Genomic DNA, 20,503 nt, shown 5'->3' with positions numbered 1-20,503 from the left:
CCTTTCTTTTTGGGAAAACTGAGGCACAGAGAAGTTTCAGGCCACAAAGGCTGGGGGTGCTGGATGTGGCCCTGGGGAGCCATGGGTAGAGAAAGCCCCCAGGGCCACTGCCCCAGGTTAGGGAATGCTTCCCCCCAGAGGAGACCACAGGTCACCTCATTCAATTCTCCAAAGCCCTGCAAGTGAGGTAGGAATGATTAGTTCTACTGTCTAGATAAGGACATGAGGGATGGGAGAGGGGAGGGGGGTGCCCAAGGCCACCAGCCAGGGTGTGGGGGCTGGGGTGGGAACTGGTGGCCCCGAAGGCTCTGCTTCTTCTGTACCCAGCTACCTGCACTGGGGACGGGACAGCGAGAGAGGCCAGGAGGGCAGTGCTGGGTGGGTCTGCTTTTGAGACAGAAACCTTTCTTGGTGGGGCTGGCTGGCTATTAGAGAGGTTGTGTGCCGGTATCTTAATTTCTTTCTTTCTTTCTTTCTTTCTTTCTTTCTTTCTTTCTTTCTTTCTTTCTTTCTTTCCTTTCCTTTCCTTTCCTTTCCTTTCCTTTCCTTTCCTTTCCTTTCCTTTCCTTTCCTCTTTCCTTTCTTCTCTTTCCATAAGCTCTAAGCCCGACATGGGGCTTGAACTCAGACCCCAAGGGCAAGAGTTGCATTCTCCACTGACTGAGCCTGCCAGGTGCCTTCATTTGTTTTTTTTTGTTTGTTTGTTTGTTTGTTTGTTTCTCTGACTGAAGGTTGTGCACATAATGATTGCAAACCACTTGGGCAGAATAAGTGCAAAACGCCCTATTATCCGAGCCCTGCAAAGATGACCACTGTCAATGGGGAGGGGGGATGACATTGAGCACGTGCACAGCTGTCTACGCGGTGTCGGGACACCACTCTGCCTGCACCGCACCCTGATTCCCCACTTAATGATCTGTCTCAGTTGGTACACACACACTTCGTTCTTTTTAACAATTCTGCAGTCCTTCATTGAGCGGTCAACGAGCTAATCTGTTATTGGTGCCCATTAAGTGGGAGAAATTCTTTTAAAAGTAGCTCAGCCCAAACTCGTTAGTAATTAGAGAAATTAAAATCAAAATAACAAGGAGGTATCATCTCACCATGTAGGCAAATATTAGAAAGGTGGGTGGGGGTGAGGGAGCGCTGGAGGGGGTGGGGTCCCAGGAAGCCTTGTGTCTGCGGCAGGGGGGGCTGCGCAGCCGCACTGCACTGCACTGCGAGGGAGCCGGCAGAGGCCGGGGAAGCGAGCGTGAGGCCGCCATGCTTCCAGATGTCCCAGAGGGTGGGGTCGGGGGGACCTGAGCGCTCACAGTGGCCCTTGAGTAGACACAGGTGAGCATGTCTCTGTTGCATTGTTCTTTGGAGACTTGGGGACAGTGTGAATGGCTGTCAGGAGGGGAAGGAAAGAGGGAATATATTGAGCACTTGTGCTGTGGTTTGTCCTGAGATGTGCAGCAGGAGTAAAATGTACACTGGATTTTGGAGACTTGTAAAAAAAGTGTAAAATATCCCATTAACATTTTTTTCATATTGGTTATGTGTTGAAATGACAATATTTTGGATATATTGAGTTAGACAAAATGTATTATTAAAATTCATTTCACCCATTTCCGTTTACTTCGTTTAATGAGGCCGTTAGGTAATTTTAAATGATAGGTGTGGCTTACATTATGTTTGCATTGGCAGGTGATGCTGGAAATACCCTGCTGGGGTTGGAAGCCCTGATTAGGTGAGATCTTCTTAACATCTTTTTAGAGTTTGCTGTCGTCTTCTATTTCAAGATAAGTCTTGCTTTTTTTTTTTTTAAAGATTTTATTTATTTATTTGACAGAGATAGAGACAGACGGCGAGAGAGGGAACACAAGCAAGGGGAGTGGGAGAGGAAGAAGCAGTCTCCCAGCAGAGGAGCCTGATGTGGGGCTCAATCCCATAACGCCAGGATTACGCCCTGAGCCGAAGGCAGACGCTTAACCGCTGTGCCCCCCATGCGCCCCAAGTCTTGCTTTTTTTTTAATCCAGTCTGATAATCTCTGAATTTTTATTTGAGTGTCTAGCTTATTTATATTTAGTGTAGGTATCCGTATGTTTGTAATTACATCTCCCATCTTGCTCTTCGTTTTTGATTTGTCTTCTGTTCTTTGTGCTTTTTCCTTCTTTTCCTGCCTCCTTTGCACTAGCAATTGTTTTAGTATGCTCTTTAATCATCACTATTGTTAGCTGTACTTTTAAATTTTATTTTGCTGCAATTGCTCTAGGGTTTACAATATGCACCGTCAACTTACTACATTCTACTTTCAGATAATATTATACCTCTTCATATACAGCACAAAACCCTCCTAACAGCACACGCTTTATTTATCAATTCCTATCCTTTGCTCTGTTGTTTTTACATTATTTACTCTGCATATGTCATAAAACCCACAATAACTGTTATCAGTTTTACTTTAGTCGATTGTCTTTTATTATATTTATTTATTTATTTATAATTTTTTATTTTGTTTAGTTTCAGAGGTAGAGTTTAGTGAGTCATCAGTTGCATATAACATCCAGTGCTCGCTACATCAAGTGCCCTCCTGAATGCCCATCACCCAGTTACCCCATCTCCCACCCATCTCCCCTCCAGCAACCCTCAGTTTGTTCCCTCTAGTTAAGAGTCTCTTATAGTTTGCCTCCCTCTCTGATTTTATCTTATTTTATTTTTCCTTCCTTTCCTCTGTGTTCATCTGTTTTATTTCTTAAATTCCACATATGAATGAAATCATATGATATTTGTCTTTCTCTGACTGACTTATTTCATTTAGCATAATACCCTTTAGTTTTGTACACATTGTTGCAAATGATAAGATTTCATTCTTTGGGATGGCTGAGTAATATTTCATTGTGTGTATACCATATCTTCTTTATCCATTCATCCATCGATGGACATCTGGGCTCTTCCCATAGTTTGGCTAGTATGGATGTTGATGCTATAAACATTGGGGTGCATGTGCCCCTTCAAATCAGTATTTTTATATCTTTTGGGTAAATACCTAGTAATGCAATTGCTGGGTCATAGGGTAGCTTTATTTTTAACTTCTTGAGGAACCTCCATACTGTGCTCCAGAGTGGCTGCACCAGTTTTCATTCCCACCAACAGTGCAGGAGGGTTCCCCTTTCTCTTCATCCTCGCCAACTTTGTTGTTTCCTGACTTGCTAATTTTAGCCATTCTGACTGATGTGAGGTGGTATCTCATTGTGGTTTTGATTTGTATTTCCCTGATGCCGAGTGATGTCGAGCATTTTTCATGTGTCTGTTGGCCATTTGTATGTCTTCTTTGGAAAAATGTCTGTTCATTCTTCTGCCCATTTCTTGAAACAGTCAATTGTCTTTTAAAAAATCATTTACTTCAGACCCAAGTGGTACACTGTAATTAAATTTCTATTCATTTACACTGTGCAGTCAATCCTTGAACAATGTGGGGGTCTGTCTCCTCATTGTCACTGTTCCACCGTGGTTGGCCTCTCGTCTGGAGTCTGTCAACAGCCTTCTACGAGGCGGCCCGTGCCTGTCCATCCTGAGGTGTAGCCATCAAAGTGATCTTTATAAAATCTCATGCTGGCTTCCATGAGTCCGCACCCAGGGTCCCTCCCAGCCTGTCCCAGTCTACCTCTCCAGCCACCAGTCCACATACTGTCAGCACAGAGCTTCTCTCTGTATCCAGAACACACCAGGCTCTTTCTCATGCTGGGGCCTTTGCCTAGGCTGCTCCTGAGCCTGGAACACCCTTCCTCTTTGTCCATCCAGCAAACCCAAGCCTGAGGGTCTCCTGCCCTGTGAGCCCCCAGCATCCCCTAAAACCAAGAGTCCTCTTCCCTGGGCTTCCCCAGCAGTTTCTGTCACTTTGCTTGTTCCAGAGAAGCATTTGACTTAGGTTATGGCTTGTGTTAGTGGTTACTATGCTTCTTTGAGTCTTACGGCTTGTATCAGGGGCTTCATGTTAAAACAGAGCGGAAATAATCCTGCAGGCAAGGAGGGCCTTTCCTTCTCGCGGTTCACCCCCAATCCCCATAGGGATGTACAGAGGTCTCTGAGGCCACAACTCTCATGGTCATGCATCTGCAATTACACTTGCCTTGGTACCCCTGGGCCCCCAACCATTGGAGTGCCTGTGAAATCCTGCACAGGTCGTGCACACGTACCCTATGGGATTGTTAGGCATTAGGTAGTGTGGTAGGCAGAAGAAGGGTTTCCCCTGTATGTGTACGTTCCAATCTTTGGAAACCTTGCATATCAAACGTTTCGTGGCAAAGGGGAATTAAGCTGCTGGCCAGCTGACCATAAGATGGGAAGATGATCCTGGATATCTGGGCAGGCTCAGTGCCAGCACAGGATCCTTAGAAGTGGGAGAGGGATCAGAAGTGGGAGACAGGGCCGGCGATCGGGGCAGGCAGAGCAATGTGATCCTTGGCTTTGAAGGAAGGGACCGCAAGCCAAGACATGCCAGCGGCCTCTGGAGGCTGAAAAAGGCAAGGACGTGGGTTTGACCCTAGAGCCTCACCTCCTGAAGGAGGGCAGTCCTGAGACACCCTGATCTTAGCTCTCTGGCGTCCGTTTCAGACTTGCAGACTACCGAAGTGTGAGATCACAGCTTTGTATCGTATCGAGCCGCTAAATTTGTGGTCGTTTATTCTGGCAGCGACAGAGAACAAATGCAGGGATACAACGAGCTACACGGCCCTTTTCCTGCTGGGGGTATAGACCCGAACCCCTCATAAGACGTCACTTCACTGTGTTTGCGTTCTTCCCTCCTCCAGCACGTGCGCTCATCGAGGGCAGGGCCCTGCGTCACGGCTCAGAAGAGTGGGAAAGACCAGCTTCGTGGACTGCTTTGTGGCGCTCTGTGACCCTCCTCCCGCAGCTCCCCTCCGAGCAGCTCCTCCGTGGCGAGGGCCTCTCGCTTTATTCAGGGAAGCCCTGGTCATACCAGGTGGAGATGGGGAGAGGGGAGAGTGGCTCCATCTGGGGGGGTGCTGTCGGATCCGTGCCATGGGGACATTCCTCGCTTCTGCCCTCTCCCTCGTCCGCCCTCCCAGGGCCCGCTCCTCAAATGCTGTAGCCCAGTGTTGGCACGCTCCCCTCAGCATGGGGCTCTCCAGACCCCAGCATTGCGAAGGCAGAGAAACAGGCCATCGGTGGGGCTGCTGGGCCTGAGATCATGCATCTGACCCAAAGGAGGTGCCCCCGGGGGTGAGGAGCCTTGGGTTTGGTGTGGTGCCAGAAGCTCTGGTTGCCCTTTCTGAGCGCAGCGGAGGGGACCCAGTGCAGGGTCTCTCAGCACCGCAGGATGGGCCTGGCCTCCCTCGGTGGCTGCGACCACAGCTGCACGTCGGGTTCTCCTCTCAGCGCTGACCGCTCACTCTCCTGCTGAGCCTCTCTGTGCAGCTCAGACCAGCCTTGGCACGAATCCACTCTGCTCCCCAACCTGGCCGCTACCTGTCACGTCTGTCCATAAGCCCACAGGCCACGGCATGGCTTGAGACCATGTGCAGCACAGCCGGAGGCCCCCGCGTCTCTCTATAAGGCTCCTGGCTTCCACATAGAGCCCGTGTACCATGCAGAGCCCGTGTACCATGCAAAGCCCACCTTTCAAACAACCGCCAGCCTGGAACTTGGTGCCAGAGCTCATAGCAATAGAGCAGAAGGTCAGATCCCTCCCCGTTCAGAGCTCATAGCAATAGAGCAGCTGTTCAAATAGCCGCTGGAGGAAGCAGCCGAAGTCCCCATCCCTTGGTAATTCATTGCAGAAATTACGGCAAGTCTATGATGGCACACTATGTGGCTGGTAAAAAGAAAGTATATGGAACACTCTTTTTCAGCTATGTTGTTGAGGGAAAGCAGAATGGAACAGAACCATGATTTAGATGTGAAAACAAAGGAATAGGCCTTTATTTTCCTTCATAATTTATATATTCCCTTAGCTCGGTATTTTTCTTCAAGAAAATTTGATGGAATGCACTGCAAGTTGGCAGACCTTTTCTGTGAAGGGCCAGAATAGCCATTTATCTCACTGCAGTGATTGAAGATACTTCGTCACCAGACATCCCAGCAACTGTCACTGACTGAGTCCTCCCCTTTGGCAGGGGTGTCTGATGTCATCCCAAGAAAAAGTGGCTGTGGTGGGCGAAGGTTGGAGTATGGAAATCTTGGGCTGCAAGTAACTCAAGGAAGCCTGACCACTTGGGAACCTTTATCATAACAAGCGGCGTGGAGCAGAGAGTCCTGCGGCTGGGTCATTTGGTGGCTCCAGGGTGTTATCTAGGACCTGGGTCTTTCCATGCCCCCATCCTGTCCCCACCTGTGAACCAGCTGCAGCGGTCTCCATCTGCTTCCTTGTCACCGCAGGGCAGTGGCTGCAGCTCCAGGGGCACGCGGACTTGGAAAGACTCGGCAGAGAAAACCCTTCCCTTCTACGAGTCCCTCCAGAGATTTCCCTCCATGTCCCTTGGGTGGAGATAGTGCCCCATGGCCTGTTACAGTAGCCGTGCTGCAAGGAGTGGCTTCCACAACTGGTTCATGCAGGATTTCCTGATGAGCTGGGACCTCCTCCCTGTGGCTGCAAACAAGGATGAGGACCAGCTGGGGCTGCAAGGGTTGGCAAAGAAGTGGGGTGACTTGACTACATCCCAAAGCCTTTCCTCTGTCTTGGTAATCCCCAGCCGGGCCTGGTGTGAACGGCTGAAGCTGTCTGGATGGTGGCTGTCTTTCAGGGTCACTACTGGAGGGGCATGACCCCTTAGAAGATTTTCTGGTGTTTGGTTTTGGCTGACTGGCCATTGTCTTGTGGAAAAGCCCCCAGCATCTCCCTCCTCTCTGAATCATCTAGACACACTCCATTTCTGAACAATAGACTCGCTGTTCTACCCTTCCTGCTCCCGGGTTGTTACGGGGACTCGTGCGCGTGTCTACTCCTATCCTGTCCGTCCACACTGCGCTGTGGAGGGCTGTTCCCGTAGGACCTCCTTGCCTGAAACCCGGGTGCCAAGGCAGAGACCCACTCCTTGGTGTGGCGTTGGAAGTCTTTTGTGATTCGCCTCATTTCCTTTTCCCGACAGCCTCCAGTGCGTCAACCATCCCGGCAACAGGGCCACCTATTGCCCTCCCCGGCCCCCTCCACTTGTCCTGGCCTCTGGGCCTTGCTCGCTCCCCTGATTTTCTGGTGAGTCAGCTCTCTTCCCGGGCACAGGAACCCCTTCTTCAGGAGAAAGCTACATTGAATTGCAATAAGAAAAACAACAAAAGCGATCTTTCATTAGTCAATTTTTATTTCGCAAAGTCAAACTGAAAGCATCTGCTCATTATAAAGTCAAGCAGTGAGGACAGCGGCAGTTTCTTGGTGGGCGCCAGCAGGCCCCGGACGTGCTGACGGCCACCGCCGCTTGCCAACCTCGGCACCCAGACCATTTCCCTGCTGTGTTCTGTGTGCAGTGGCCAGAAATCCCGCCTCACGAAGATAAGAACTAGCAAAGAGTCAGAGTTTTCTAGGAGCACTCCATGACATACATGTCCCCGCATGAAGAGATGGCCTTCAGGTGCGGGGAACACTGGAGCGGGAGGAATTCAAAGCTGTGTCTCTGACAATCTCTGACAACAGGAGGCTAGGGGTTCAAAATGTGAAAGTCAGACGAGAAGCACCCAGGGCTTAAATTAGACACTAAAAGCGAAGCCCTGCTTATTTATCTGCACACCAGCTGGAGGAGCGGGGAGGCTGAGTCTGGGAAATGAAGGGCCATCTCGCACCGAATGCACAGCTCCCCTACAACCCCGCGAGAGGCCACGCAAGTACTGGGTCATTGAGGGCGCTGTGCTTCGGGAAATGCGGGAGACAATAATGCTTCTAGAAATAATGGCAGCTAAAGGCTGTTCATTGTTTTAGTATCTGACAGGCACTTTGCTCAGCACTTTCTCACTCAGTCCTCATACCAACCCTAAAAATGATTTTTCTTCCATTTCTGCATGTGGGGAAAATAAGGCTTTGGAAAGGTGATCTTGCCCAAGAGATCACACAGCTAGTGAAGCAGCAAGGTTGGCCCTAGAGCCTAGATCTCAAACCCGGTGCATCGACAAGATGTATCATGACACACTGACCAGGCCTCCTTGATGCAGGGAAGTGTGGCAGCTTCTAGTATGTGCTCGTGGGTGGAGCAGCAGTGATTCCGCTAAGAGGAAGTCGGGGAAACAGAGCTGTGGGGGCTCTCGGCAACCACGGCTGCCACAGCCAAGCACAGCCCACTCAGAGGAACTGCTCTGCCTTTGCAGCAAGAAAAAACCCCCACCGATGATGAGCCTCTGCCAGGGAGAAGGGTCAGCTCATTTTAACTCATGGAAGAAGTGTTCTTAAAACCCTCTGTGTAAACACTGGGGAATGGACGTGTGCATAACTGCCTAAAAGTACACTCGGCTCTATGCAGGTTCCAAGTGGCGTCACCGCAAAGTGACAGGCATGGCTTCCTTGGAGACAATCTGCACTGGGTCTGAGAGGACCCCCTTCATGGTGGCAGAAGCAGGTTTCCCACTGGCTCCAGCTTCCGTGGACCTGTCTCTTCTGCCTGGTTTAGCAGCTGGAAACTGGGAACATGGGCTGACGGTCATCACGGCCACACAGCTCAGCACCAGACAAAAGCTGTCTCAATCTAGCATTTTCTCCCTCTGGGAAGGGTCTAGGGAATTTACTGACCACTCCTGTTTAAAAAAGAGCCCTGTGCAATGGGAGACTCTGGAGATGTTATCGAGGAAGAGCTATCAAAGTGCACTCTTTTGAATCCACTGTGCTTCCAGAAGTATGGTTGGCAAGTGAAATAGATGGATTCCCCATGTGTCGTTTAAATGTCACCCCTAAAGTATATTCTGGGAGTGGCTGCTTTCTGATTATGCTCAACTGTGGGTTGAAGCAGGCAGCTCCATCCCTACTTGCAGTCTTAGGGAAAATACTGCAAAGGCTTGGTAAGAGGGCAGGTAGCTGGCAGCCAAAGGGATGTGCTTTCTCTGTCCTCCACTCCAGAGCCTGGTCAGGGCCACCTGCAAAGGGTCATGTGTGCTGGAGGGCAGCTTGAATAAGTCTAGTCCAGGACACCCCCAGAGTGGGCCAGGGCAACAGAGCTCTCCATATCGGTCCCTGACGCAGGCCTGACTGAGGGTGGAGTTTCTCTGCTCACTGTGGTCGGGCTTGAGTGCCTGGGCTGTTAGGAACTTGTGGTCTACCGCTAGCCCCATTTTGGGCAATGTTGCTGCAGTAGAGGAGTGTTCTACATGAGAATAGAAAGTCTTTGTAAGACTGAAACTGGAACAGAGCACAGAGAGAAGTCTTCCTTTAACATCACAAGATGTTGAGATGATTCTCCTGCTCAGAGACCTGGTCCGAAGTTCTTATTTTCCAGGTGTTGGTCACTTATCTACAATCTCCTTTTCCAGCCTCAGTAACAGAGCTTATGGCCCAGGCAATCCAACCCAGCTCTGGGCAGTGGCTCAACTGTTTCTGGGGTGTCTCCAAGAGCTGCACCCATGGGGCTGCTTCTTCCTCCCCATCCGAGGCCCTGGTAAAAGGCCTGCTCCTTGGCAGTGCTGTCCTTGAGTCCCCGGAAGTGTGAGGTCCCTGTATCCCTTGATTCCTATGGCACTCACCCTGTGTTCTTCCTGTGACATTGCCACATTTGGCCTTATAATCTCTTGTCCATCTTAGCCAACCAGAGGTCCCCGAGCACAGACACTGCACAGTCCCTATCACAGCATCCAGCACACACTGCTTTGCACAGGGACTGCTATGTGTGTAACACACATGTCCAGGGTGACTGGCTGGTGCCTGTGGGCTCTCTCTATTCCTAATGCCTCCTGTGCAGACACAACAGGAGGTCCTACAGCAAACACTGACCTCAGTGCTCATTGCCTTCTTCCACCAGATCTGAAGGTGGGGGGATGAGGTCTCGGGGGTTCATCCTAGCCACCAGGCAGACATCATAACTGTCATGCATGAGGACATTGATGGCTACAACATTCCATTGGTTTTCCCATGGGTCCAGCTCCAATATTTCTTTGGAGATAACCTCATGTCGATCTGAAAAAGAGCAAAGTAGGAAGACAAAATATCATGGGGGTATGAAATGCAGAGGTCATCTTCACTCTATTGAACAACTTCCTCTAAAAGTCATCAAGCACCAAAAGTTAATGAACAAACAACTGAATAAACATACTTCAAATGGAAGACATAATGTCCCTGACATTCAAGAAACTAAAAGAAGCCATGTCACAACTCACATTCAAAAATTATTTGAATAATTCACATATTAACAAGGCATACTCTTGTCTAAATTTGATAATTTATTAACGTTGGGAGCTAGGAATGAAATTGTCCTTATTTCTACATCTAGAGGGGAGATACAGCTTGTGACCTTGTGTGAGTTGCTGACCTCCCTGAGCTTATGTTTCCTTGAAGGCAAACAGAGATGCTAATACTCAGCCAGGACTCTTGTAGGAAACAGATGGCACAGCCTAACTGGGTGATTTGAAGAGAATTTAGTGAAGGGACTGTTGGAAAGGTGTGGGCAGGGTTCAGGAAGACCCACTAAGAACAGCAAAGGCCATTACCACCCCTAGACCTGAGAAGCAGCAAGGGGAGGAATGGGTACTGGACTTGGAGAGGGCAGCTGTCTAAAGAGTGCAGCCTGGCAGGAACAGACGTAGGCAGGGAAGATGGAGCAGCCATCCTCAGCAACCCCACAGGAAGGGGGCAGGGACAGTAAATGCCCTGACTCTACCCTCCTTTCACCCAACAATCTTTGCTCTTGCCTCCCACTGGCTGAACCCAACCAGAAGCGAGAGGAGAAAGGCATCTGTGAACGCACCCAGTATTTGTCAACTTCACAGGACACAGAGCATGACAGAGAATGGGGCAGAGTGAGTCTGGAGGGGCAAATGGAAGATTTCCAGCCTAGATGACTATTTCACAATTCTATGATGATCAGAGGAGATAATGTATGTGTAAGTGCCTAGTCCTGGCATAGTAAAGTCAATGTTTGAAAATGGTCCATGCATGCTTATAAAAGATGTTTATTTTGTAGTTGTTGGTGCAGTGTTCCATATGCTTTCATTGAGTCATGTTAGCCAACCCTCCTATGTATATACATTTTTTTGTGGACTTATTCTTCCCGTTACTAAGAGAGCTATGTTAAAACATCCCACTAATATTGTGGATTTGTCTGTTTCTCCTTTTAGTACTGTCAATTTTTAGTCTACACATTTGAGTTATTAAATACATATAAATTTTACCATTTATAGATTTATCATTATGAGTGATCCTTCTACTCTAGGATAAGTTCCACCATTCTTTTGACTGATACTATACATTCTAAAAAGTAGGTTTTTAAGAACCATTCTAATGATCTTTGTCTTTTAACTGGAACATTTAGTCCATTTACATTTAACGCAATCACTGATATATTTTGGTTTAAATCTGCCACCTCATTTGTGGATTGTCCTTGTCTTGTTCTTTCTTTTCCCTTTAATGCCATCTTTTGGATTGGCTGAGTATTTTTTATCATTCCATTTCCTTTGCTCTACTGATTTAGAAGTTATAACCCTTGTTTCTATTTTGTTGGTGGTTATCCTAAAAAGTAAACATGCATACGTAACTTATCAAGACCTAAACACAATCAATACTTGACCCTCTTCTTGGAGGGCTTTAGAATAGTTTAATTATATTTACTGTCCTCCTAATTTATTAGCTACTGTTGATGTGTATTTTAATTCTATATACCTTTTAGCTCTGCAAGACACTATCATTATTGTTTTATACAATAAGTGCCCATTTAGAATTAACCCACACATTTATACTTCATTGCTCTTCATTATTTCTTATGTCTTAGACTTTTCGTCTAACATACTTTTCCTGCCCCTGAAGTACATATGTAGAGGAGGTCTACCACAAACTCTTTCAGATTTAATTTCCCTGAAAATGTCTTTTTTCACCTGCATTTTCTGTAAGAATTTTCACTCCCCAAACACCATAAAATAGTAGAGCTGATATTTATTCTATGCATACTGTGTACTGTGCTTAATGTGCTGGCTGCATTTGAGGCATCGTGTTATATCGTCCACATACTAAGCCTGTGAGCAGATACTATTGTTACTCCAGTTTTATGGGTTAGGAAGAACTCACAGCAATTAAGTGCTGTGCCTACAGCATACAGTTAGATGTGGCAGAACCAGAATATGCACCCAGATATCTAGTTCTTAAGACCTGTGCTCATACCTACTAAGCTGTTGAATGAAGGAGGACATCATGGTATCACTGTATTTTTCACAGCTTATTGATGAGACCAATAAGTGGGGCCTAAATCTTATACAAATTTGGTGGTCCTCTTGAAGGAAATATTACAAAATTACAAATACAAAATTAGGCATGAAAGTGAATATTTAGTTTTTTTTCCCAGCTTTTCTGAGGTTTATTAACAAAAACTATATACATTTAAAGTATACATTGTGAAATGAACACCACAATCAAGCTAATTAACACATGCATAACCCCACATAGTTACGTGTGTGTGTGTGTGTGTGTGTTGAGAACACTGAAGCAAATTTCAACTATGTAATACAGTATTGCTAACTACTAATACATAGTCACCATGCTATGCATTGGATTTTCAGAACTAACTCATCTTATAACTGAAAGTTTGTAGCCTTTGACCACCATCACCATTCCCTCTACTCCGACTCCCTGGCAACTACCATTCCACACTCCACATCTGTGAACTTGACAGAACTGTTTTAGATTCCTCGTATAAATGAGATGGTATATAGTATTTGGGTTTTTTTGTGTGCAGATTATTTAATTTAGCATAAGTCTTCCAGGGTCATCCTTGCGGCAAATGGGAAGGATTACCTTCTTTTTCATGGTTGAGTAATTTTCCCCCGTGCGCACATGTGCGTGTGTGCTTGCATGTGCGTGTGTGTGTATCACATTTTCTTTCACCGACTCTGTCCGAGAGAACTTTCTGTGAGGAAGGAAATGTTATATAATCCATGCTGTCCAATACAGCAACCATTAGACCCACACGCTATTGAATAATTAGAAATGTAGCTAGTGAGACTGAGGAACTGATTTTGAACTCTTATTTAACTGTAATTAGCTTAAATTAACACAAAGCTCTAAATCTCTTTTTGTTTTAGGTTTTTAAAAATACCTATTTGATCTGTCAATTTCTGAGAACGGTATCTTAAAGTCCATGCAATTTTTGTGGATTTATCCTTTTACCTTATGATTTGTAAAATTTTCTGTTTTACATAGTTTTCAAAGTTATTAAATGCAGAAGGGTCATGCCTGTTGTATCAGTTCGGGTTCTTGGTAGCAACAGCAGAAATCAGTTTGGGCTGGCTTTAGCAAAATGGGGATTTATTGGAAGGAAGGTAGCTCAACAGATTGAGGAGAGCTGGAGGGTTGGCGGGAGGCTCCGTCAGGGCAGAGCGCTGCCACTGCTCCTTCACACGGCTGGCTGCTGTGGCTGTGGGCACTGCTGCTAGGAAGGCTGCCAGTGCGTAAAACATGACAGGTGTCCAGTACAGCTGTTCCATCTTCTTGCTTGTTACTCCTATTGAGATGAAACAGCCTTTTCCGTCTTATTTACTGCCATCCTCTTGGAATGCATCTTTTACCATTGCCACACCTGGCTTACTGTTCTTCTTTTGCTTTGTTTTAGCTGGGTGAAGGCTTCCGGTGTCCTTATTCAAATTAATGTAGGCTGGGGCATTTTACAATTTCAGAGTAGACAGTTTTCTTCACTAATTTACTTCCTTCTGCTCTTTTCAGTGTTTATTGGGGAGACATTTTAAAAAAGGATTTATTTAATTTGAGAGAGAGAAAGAGAGTGAGCATGTGGGGGGAGGGGCAGAGGGAGTGGGAGAGAGAGAGAGAGAGAAAATCCTCAAGCCGACTCCATGCCCAGTGGGGAGCCTGATGTAGGGCTTGATCCCAGGACCCTGAGATCATGATCTGAGCCGAAACCAAGAGTCAGACACTTAACAGACTATGCTCCTCAGGTGCCCCCAGGAGACATTTCTTTTTTTTAAAACCATGTATGCATATTACTATCTTTTCTAGAAATCTCTTTAATTACGTGGAATGAAAATTACCACATCAGTGGCAAAGAAGCAAAGAAGACAACCAGCAAGTTTTCTTTCCTTCTTTTTTTTTTAAAAGATTTTATTTATTTGACAGCAAGAGAGAGCCCAAGTGGGGTGAGAGGCAGAAGCAGATTCCCCACTGAGCAGGGAGCCCGCTGCAGGGTTCAATCCCAGGACCCTGAGATCATGACCTGAGCTAAAGGCAGAGGCTTAACTGACTGAGCCACCCAGGTGCTCCACGAGTTTTCTTGAGTATAAAAACTCTGAGATAGTGTACTAGAACACAGGCCTGACTGTGGAAACTTGAACTCTCAGGAACAGTGCAGACCCCACCACCCCTGACACACAGAATCACCTGGCAGCATTGCACACCTCCATGGGGCCATCCTGGGTGCTGTCCTATATTTCTACTAATTTAGTAGAGCTCATAAAGCGAGGAATCAGTGGTTGGCATTTTTACGTATTTATGTGAGTTTGAGTTCTGGAAACATTATCACGCTAACAAGGGGAAAGAAACTGGAGCTTGAATCTCTTTTCAATTCAGTTAATTTTCCAAAAATAGACACACTTAATGCAACAGCATCTATTAAAGGAGTTAGGAAACTCTCCCTGCATCCTGACACCTCCAATTGTAAGCAATTTAAAACATCATTTTACATGAAATAAATAAAAAATTCACATGAATTTTTTTGAAGTCAATAATGAGATGTCAGAGAAACTCCATCTGTGGTAGACTGCCTTGGGTTGCACCCCCATGTGTTTTAGGGGGATGATCTCTGGTGTTGGAGCTGCTTCTGTGGAAAAATTTGAGAAGCATACTTTAGTCTAAATTTCATCCTTGAATTCAATCAGACTATCAGAAAACCCAAAACTCAGGATATTTTTAGTCCTTTGTAGAATTGTTTCCTTTTGACTTGCTCTTCAGTGAAATGTTAACTTGCCATTTTATTCATTATAGGAGTATTATTGAGGGCATTTCCCACTACTTTACATGAGGCTATGGGGAGAATTTCCTTCCATATTTAAAAGATATATTCCTTCTAAGCAGTGAAAAAGAACTTAAAATAAATTGGGAAATTGAAAGGAGGGAAAATAAAGATAGAAAAATAAAATTGAGGAAGAGGAGGTGAAGTTGGTGCATAAATGTGTCTGAAGTTCTTTTCACTGGCTGTATATAGACTGCCAGTTTCTCTCTGATCTCACTAAAGGCCAGAGCAGAAAGGAGAGCGTGCCTTGAGTGCAATGTCCTTAAGGGAAGAACAAACCACTGCTTGGAAGGTCTATGAGACAAAATTATCCAAAACAGACCATTATATTTAATGTAAATATTGGTTTGGATTTAGGTCACTATTTTATTATTTCTTTTTTTTAATGTTTTTTTATTATATTATGTTAGTCACCATACAGTACATCCCTGGTTTCTGATGTAAAGTTCGATGATTCATTAGTTGCATATAACACCCAGTGCACCATGCAATACGTGCCCTCCTTACTACCCATCACCGGCCTATCCCATTCCCCCACCCTCTCCCCTCTGAAGCCCTCAGTTTGTTTCTCAGAGTCCATAGTCTCTCATGCTTCATTCCCCCTTCTGATTACCGCCCCCTTTCTTTATCCCTTTCTTCCCCTACTGATCATCCTAGTTCTTATGTTCCATAGATGAGAGAAATCATATGATAGTTGTCTTTCTCTGCTTGACTTATTTCACTTAGCATTATCTCCTCCAGTACCGTCCATGTTGCAGCAAATGTTGAGAACTCGTTCTTTCTGATAGCTGAGTAATATTCCATTGTATATATGGACCACAACTTCTTAATCCAGTCATCTGTTGAAGGGCATCTCGGCTCCTTCCACGATTTAGCTATTGTGGACAATGCTGCTATGAACATTGGGGTGCATATGGCCCTTCTCACTATTTTATTATTTCTTTTATTTTTGTACCTTCATTTCTCCTTTCCTTCTTTTTGAATTATTTGAAAATTCTTAATATCCTATTTTAATTTATCTTGAGTTTTTAGCCACACCTGCTTGTAGAGGTTTTTTTTAGTAGTTTTCTAAGGATTATAATATACATACTTAACTTTTAACAGACTAATTAATATATTATCATTTCAAGTGGAACATAGGAATCTTTCTACCATATAGTTCCTATGTCTACCCTTGGGGAAATGGTCGTCTCTGCATAACATTAACATACACAGGAAATGGGGTGCCTGGAGGCTCAGTGGTTAAGTGTCTGCCTTTGGCTCATGTCATGACCTCAGGGTCCTGGGATTGAGCCTTGAGTTGGGCTCCCTGCTCAATGGGGAGTCTGCTTCTCCCTCTCAGCCTGCCCCTCCCCCTCCCCCTGTTGTGCTCTCTCTCCCTCTCTCTTTCAAATAAATTAAAAAAAAAAAAAACAACCATACACTGAAAACACTGTCAGACCATTCACCATAGCAACTTCTTTCTAAGTATGTCTCCTGAGGCAAGGGAAACAAGAGCAAAAATAAACTATTGGGACTTCATCAAGGTAAAAGGTTTCTGCACGGTGAAGGAAACAATCAACAAAACAAAAAGGCAACCTATGGAATGAGCGAAGATATTTGCAAGTGACATATCCAATAAAGGGTTAGTATCCACAATATATAAAGAATTTATCAGACTCAACACACAAAAACCAAAAAATCCAACTAAAAAATGGGCAGAAGACATGAACAGACATTTCTCCAAAGAACACATCCAATGGCCAACAGACACATGAAAAGATGCTCAACATCACTCATCAGGGAAATGCAAATCTAAACTACAATGAAATATCCCCTCACACCTGTCAGAAAAGCTAAAATCAACAACACAAGAAACAACAGGTGTTGGTGAGGATGTGGACAAAAACATGCACTGTTGGTGGGAATGCAAACTGGTGCAGCCCCTGTGGAAAATGGTATGGAGGTCTCTCAAAAAGTTAAAAATATTTATGATCCAGTAATTGCACTACTGGGTATTTATCCAAAGAATACAAGAACACTAATCTAAAGGGACACATATACCCTTATGTTTTATTGCAGAATTATTTACAATAGCCAAGATATGGAAGCAAGCAGCTCAAGGGTTCATCAATTGATGGACGTCATATCTATCTATCTATCTCTCTATCTATCCATCTATCTATCATGTATCTGTCTATCTATCTAGATAATGGAATATTACTCAGCCATAAAAAAGAATGGAATCTTTCCATTTGCAATGACATGGATGGAGCTAGAGAATATTATGCTAAGTGAGATAAGTCAGTCAGAGAAAGACAAATACCATATGATTTCACTCATATGTAGACTTTAAGAAACAAAATAAACAAACTAAAGAAAAAGCGAGAGAGGCAAAGAAATTAAGAAACAATCCCTTAACTATAGAGAACAAATTGATGGTTACCAGAAGGGAGATGGGATGGGGGATGGATGAAATAAATAGGTGATGGGGATTGCACTTGTTGTGATGAGCACAGATGATGTATGGAAGTGTTGAATGACTATACTGCACACCTGAAACTAGTATAACATTGTATGTTAACGAACTGGAAATAAAATAAAAACTTAAAAAAAAAAGAAAACGCTGTGAGACAATGTTAAAATTTCTGCCATCAACTGTCAAACATAATCTAAAGAACTGAAAAGGAGAAAGGTAGTCCATCATATTTATCCAAGTATTTACCATTTCTGTTTCTCTTCCTTGATTCCTGAGGTACCAACTTTCTCTATATCATTTGCCTTTGATCTGAGGAATTTTCTTTAACTTTCTGTTGGCAGGTCTGTTGGCCATAAATCTCTCAGTTCTCCATCAGAGAATGTCTAATCTTAATTTTGCCCTCATTCCTGAAGGATATTTTTGCTACATATACAATTCCAGATAATTTTTTTCCCAGAGCTTAAAGATTTTGTTTCATTGCCTTCTGACCTAGCTTGAGAAATCCACACTTATTTTAATACTTTCCCTTCATATGTTATCTGTTCTTCTCTGGCTTCTTCAAGATCTTTTCCTTATCTTTAGTTTTTACACGTTTGGTTATGATGTGTCTGGGTGTGGGTTTTTTCAAATTTATCTTGTTTTTAGTCTGCTGAGTTTCTTTTTTAAAATTTAAATTCAATTAATTAACAATAATGTATTATTAGTTTCAGTGATTCATCATTCTTATATAATACCCAGTACCCATTACATCGAATGCCCTCCTTAACGTCCATCACCCAGTTACCTCATCCCCCACCTCCCCTCCAGCAACCCTCAGTTTGTTTTCTATGATTAAGAGTCTCTTATGGTTTGTCTTCCTCTCTGATTCCATCTTGTTTTATTTTTCCCTTAAATTCCACCTGAGGGAGATCATATGATAATTGTCTTTCTCTGATTGATTTATTTGAGTTTGCTGAGTTTCTTGAATCTGTAAGTGTATTTCATTAGCCAAATTTGGCAAGTTTTCAGCCATTATTCCTTTAAATATCTTTTCTTCACCCACATTCCTTCTCCTTTTCCCTCTGGGATCATGACATGAGTATTAGACCTCTTAGTATTGCCTCATAGGTCCCCAAACTCTGTTCACTTTTTTTTTTCAGTTTTTTCTTTTTGTTATTCTGATGGGATAATTTTATTTATCTATCTTCAAATGCACTCATTTTGCACTCTTTCCTGTACTCTCCATTGTGATATTGAGCCCATTCAGTAACCTGTTATTTTTTCAGTTCCAAAATTGCCATTTGGTTCTTTTTTTAATGACTTCTATTTCTCTACTGAGACTTTCTATCTTAACATGCCTTACAAAAGTAGCCACTTCTTGGAGCCCCATTACAATAACTGCTTTAAAGTGTCTGCCCAGTTATTTCAAAATCTGTGCCATTTCAGAGCTGGCATGTTGTCTTGTCTTCTCCCATGTGAGATGTTGATATTTCCCTGGTTCTTGGTATGTCAAGTAATTTTGAATTACATGTAGGCATTGTGAATAGTATGATTCTGGGTCTTGTTTAAATCCTATGGAAAATGTTGATTTTTTTTCCTAAGCAGAAAACAGACCCAGGGAGGTACAACACCAGTTCCCACCTACCTTTTGTGGGCTGTGCTCCCAATGTCAGTTTTTAAAGCCCTTGCAATGTCACTGAGCTCTCTCCACGTGTGTTACGCAGTGGCCAGGCAGAGACTGGGCAGTGATCACTATTCAGATCAGTTCTCAAAGACTTTGGTATACCATTGAGGGCTAAATCATCCATGTGCAGGTGGGGCATGAGCCCAGGAACTCATAACCAACGTTATGCATCTTTTTTTTTTTTTTGGCTGTCAAATGATCCTTTATTGAAATATTTTCCTTTGTAGTTCTAACTAACCAGCATTCCACCATACGACTATTGATGGTGGTCATAACATTGTAGCCCACGAGCGCGCAGTCCACAGGATCTCTTTATGGGTTCCAGAGATGGAACCTGGCTAAAGCTGAATGGCATTAGTGGCTAAAGCTTGGTGCCGCACCTGTCAGGCAATGCTGACAATCTCATCAAAAGTGATATTTCCACTGTGCTTAATGTTTTTCTGCTCCTTTCTGTCTCTTGGTGGTTCCCTAAGGGCTTTGATAATCAGGGCAGAGGCAGAAGGTACCACTTCAATCTGAGTCTGTCTATTCTGAATGGTCAGTTTCACTGTAATCCTTAGACCCTTCCAATGACTGGTTGCCTTGGCGATGTCATCACCAAACTTTTTTGGGGACAGACCCAGGGGGCTGATTTTTGGGGCCAGGGCATATGTGGCACCGACTGCCCCACCTATGCACCTCAGGTATACGACTTTGATCCCCTTGGGGTCGAACTTAGGTGGCATGGTGGAGGTGGCTGGTGTTAGATGAACCCAAATTCAGGGCAACTGAAGACAGTTGCACCTTTGTTTCCTCTGAGCCGAAAGCCAAAAGCAATGGGATCATTTTCTTGAGCTTGCTCCTATTGGCAATCTTCCTGACACATTTTTGCCCCTAGGAATTCCCTTGTTCCCCTTCCTGGTCTTCTGGCTAAAACCCGGGGCTTTAGATACCCCACGCGGCTGCACACTTTCCTCAAATGTGTTTGCTTTCAGGTGTAAGGGCCAGTAGATTGAGAGAGAAAGGCAATGAGGTCTTTCCTCACACTCTTGGGACCAAAGGTCCCCTGGTCAAGAGAGAAGGGTGCCAGCCATCCCAGTGCCTGCTGCTGTCAGTCACCACCGGACATTGCCTGAGGGCTGGGGTGGGAGAGAATGGAAAATGAGGAAGAAGACAATATCCCCCACTCTCTCTGACCCATGCAGTCCTCTTTCTTGTTCCTTGAAACAGAAGTAGAGGGCTTCTCTTAGAGCTCTTTCTGTCCA

The 20,503-nt window shown here is 44.7% G+C and overlaps 1 protein-coding gene across 1 annotated transcript in view; it reads right to left on the bottom strand.

The window, feature by feature from the left end:
• Nucleotides 1–7,292: 7,292 nt before the first annotated feature.
• The window catches only part of KBTBD12 (kelch repeat and BTB domain containing 12), a 69,261-nt gene continuing 56,050 nt past the window's right edge, over nucleotides 7,293–20,503 (bottom strand). The window contains exons 6-7 of the mRNA XM_008697813.2: nucleotides 9,909–10,091; nucleotides 7,293–7,638 (exon numbers count right to left, since the gene is read on the bottom strand). Of these exons, the coding sequence (XP_008696035.1) occupies nucleotides 9,910–10,091 (182 nt within the window). The 3' untranslated portion in view covers nucleotides 7,293–7,638; nucleotide 9,909. The remainder of the gene's footprint in view (nucleotides 7,639–9,908; nucleotides 10,092–20,503) is intronic.

This window comes from Ursus maritimus, unplaced genomic scaffold (assembly GCF_017311325.1).
Source record: "Ursus maritimus isolate PB19 unplaced genomic scaffold, ASM1731132v1 scaffold_14, whole genome shotgun sequence".
Classification (NCBI taxonomy): Eukaryota; Metazoa; Chordata; class Mammalia; order Carnivora; family Ursidae; genus Ursus; species Ursus maritimus.
The sequence above is the reverse complement of the archived record's forward strand: the minus strand, read 5'-3'. Positions and strand labels throughout refer to the sequence as shown.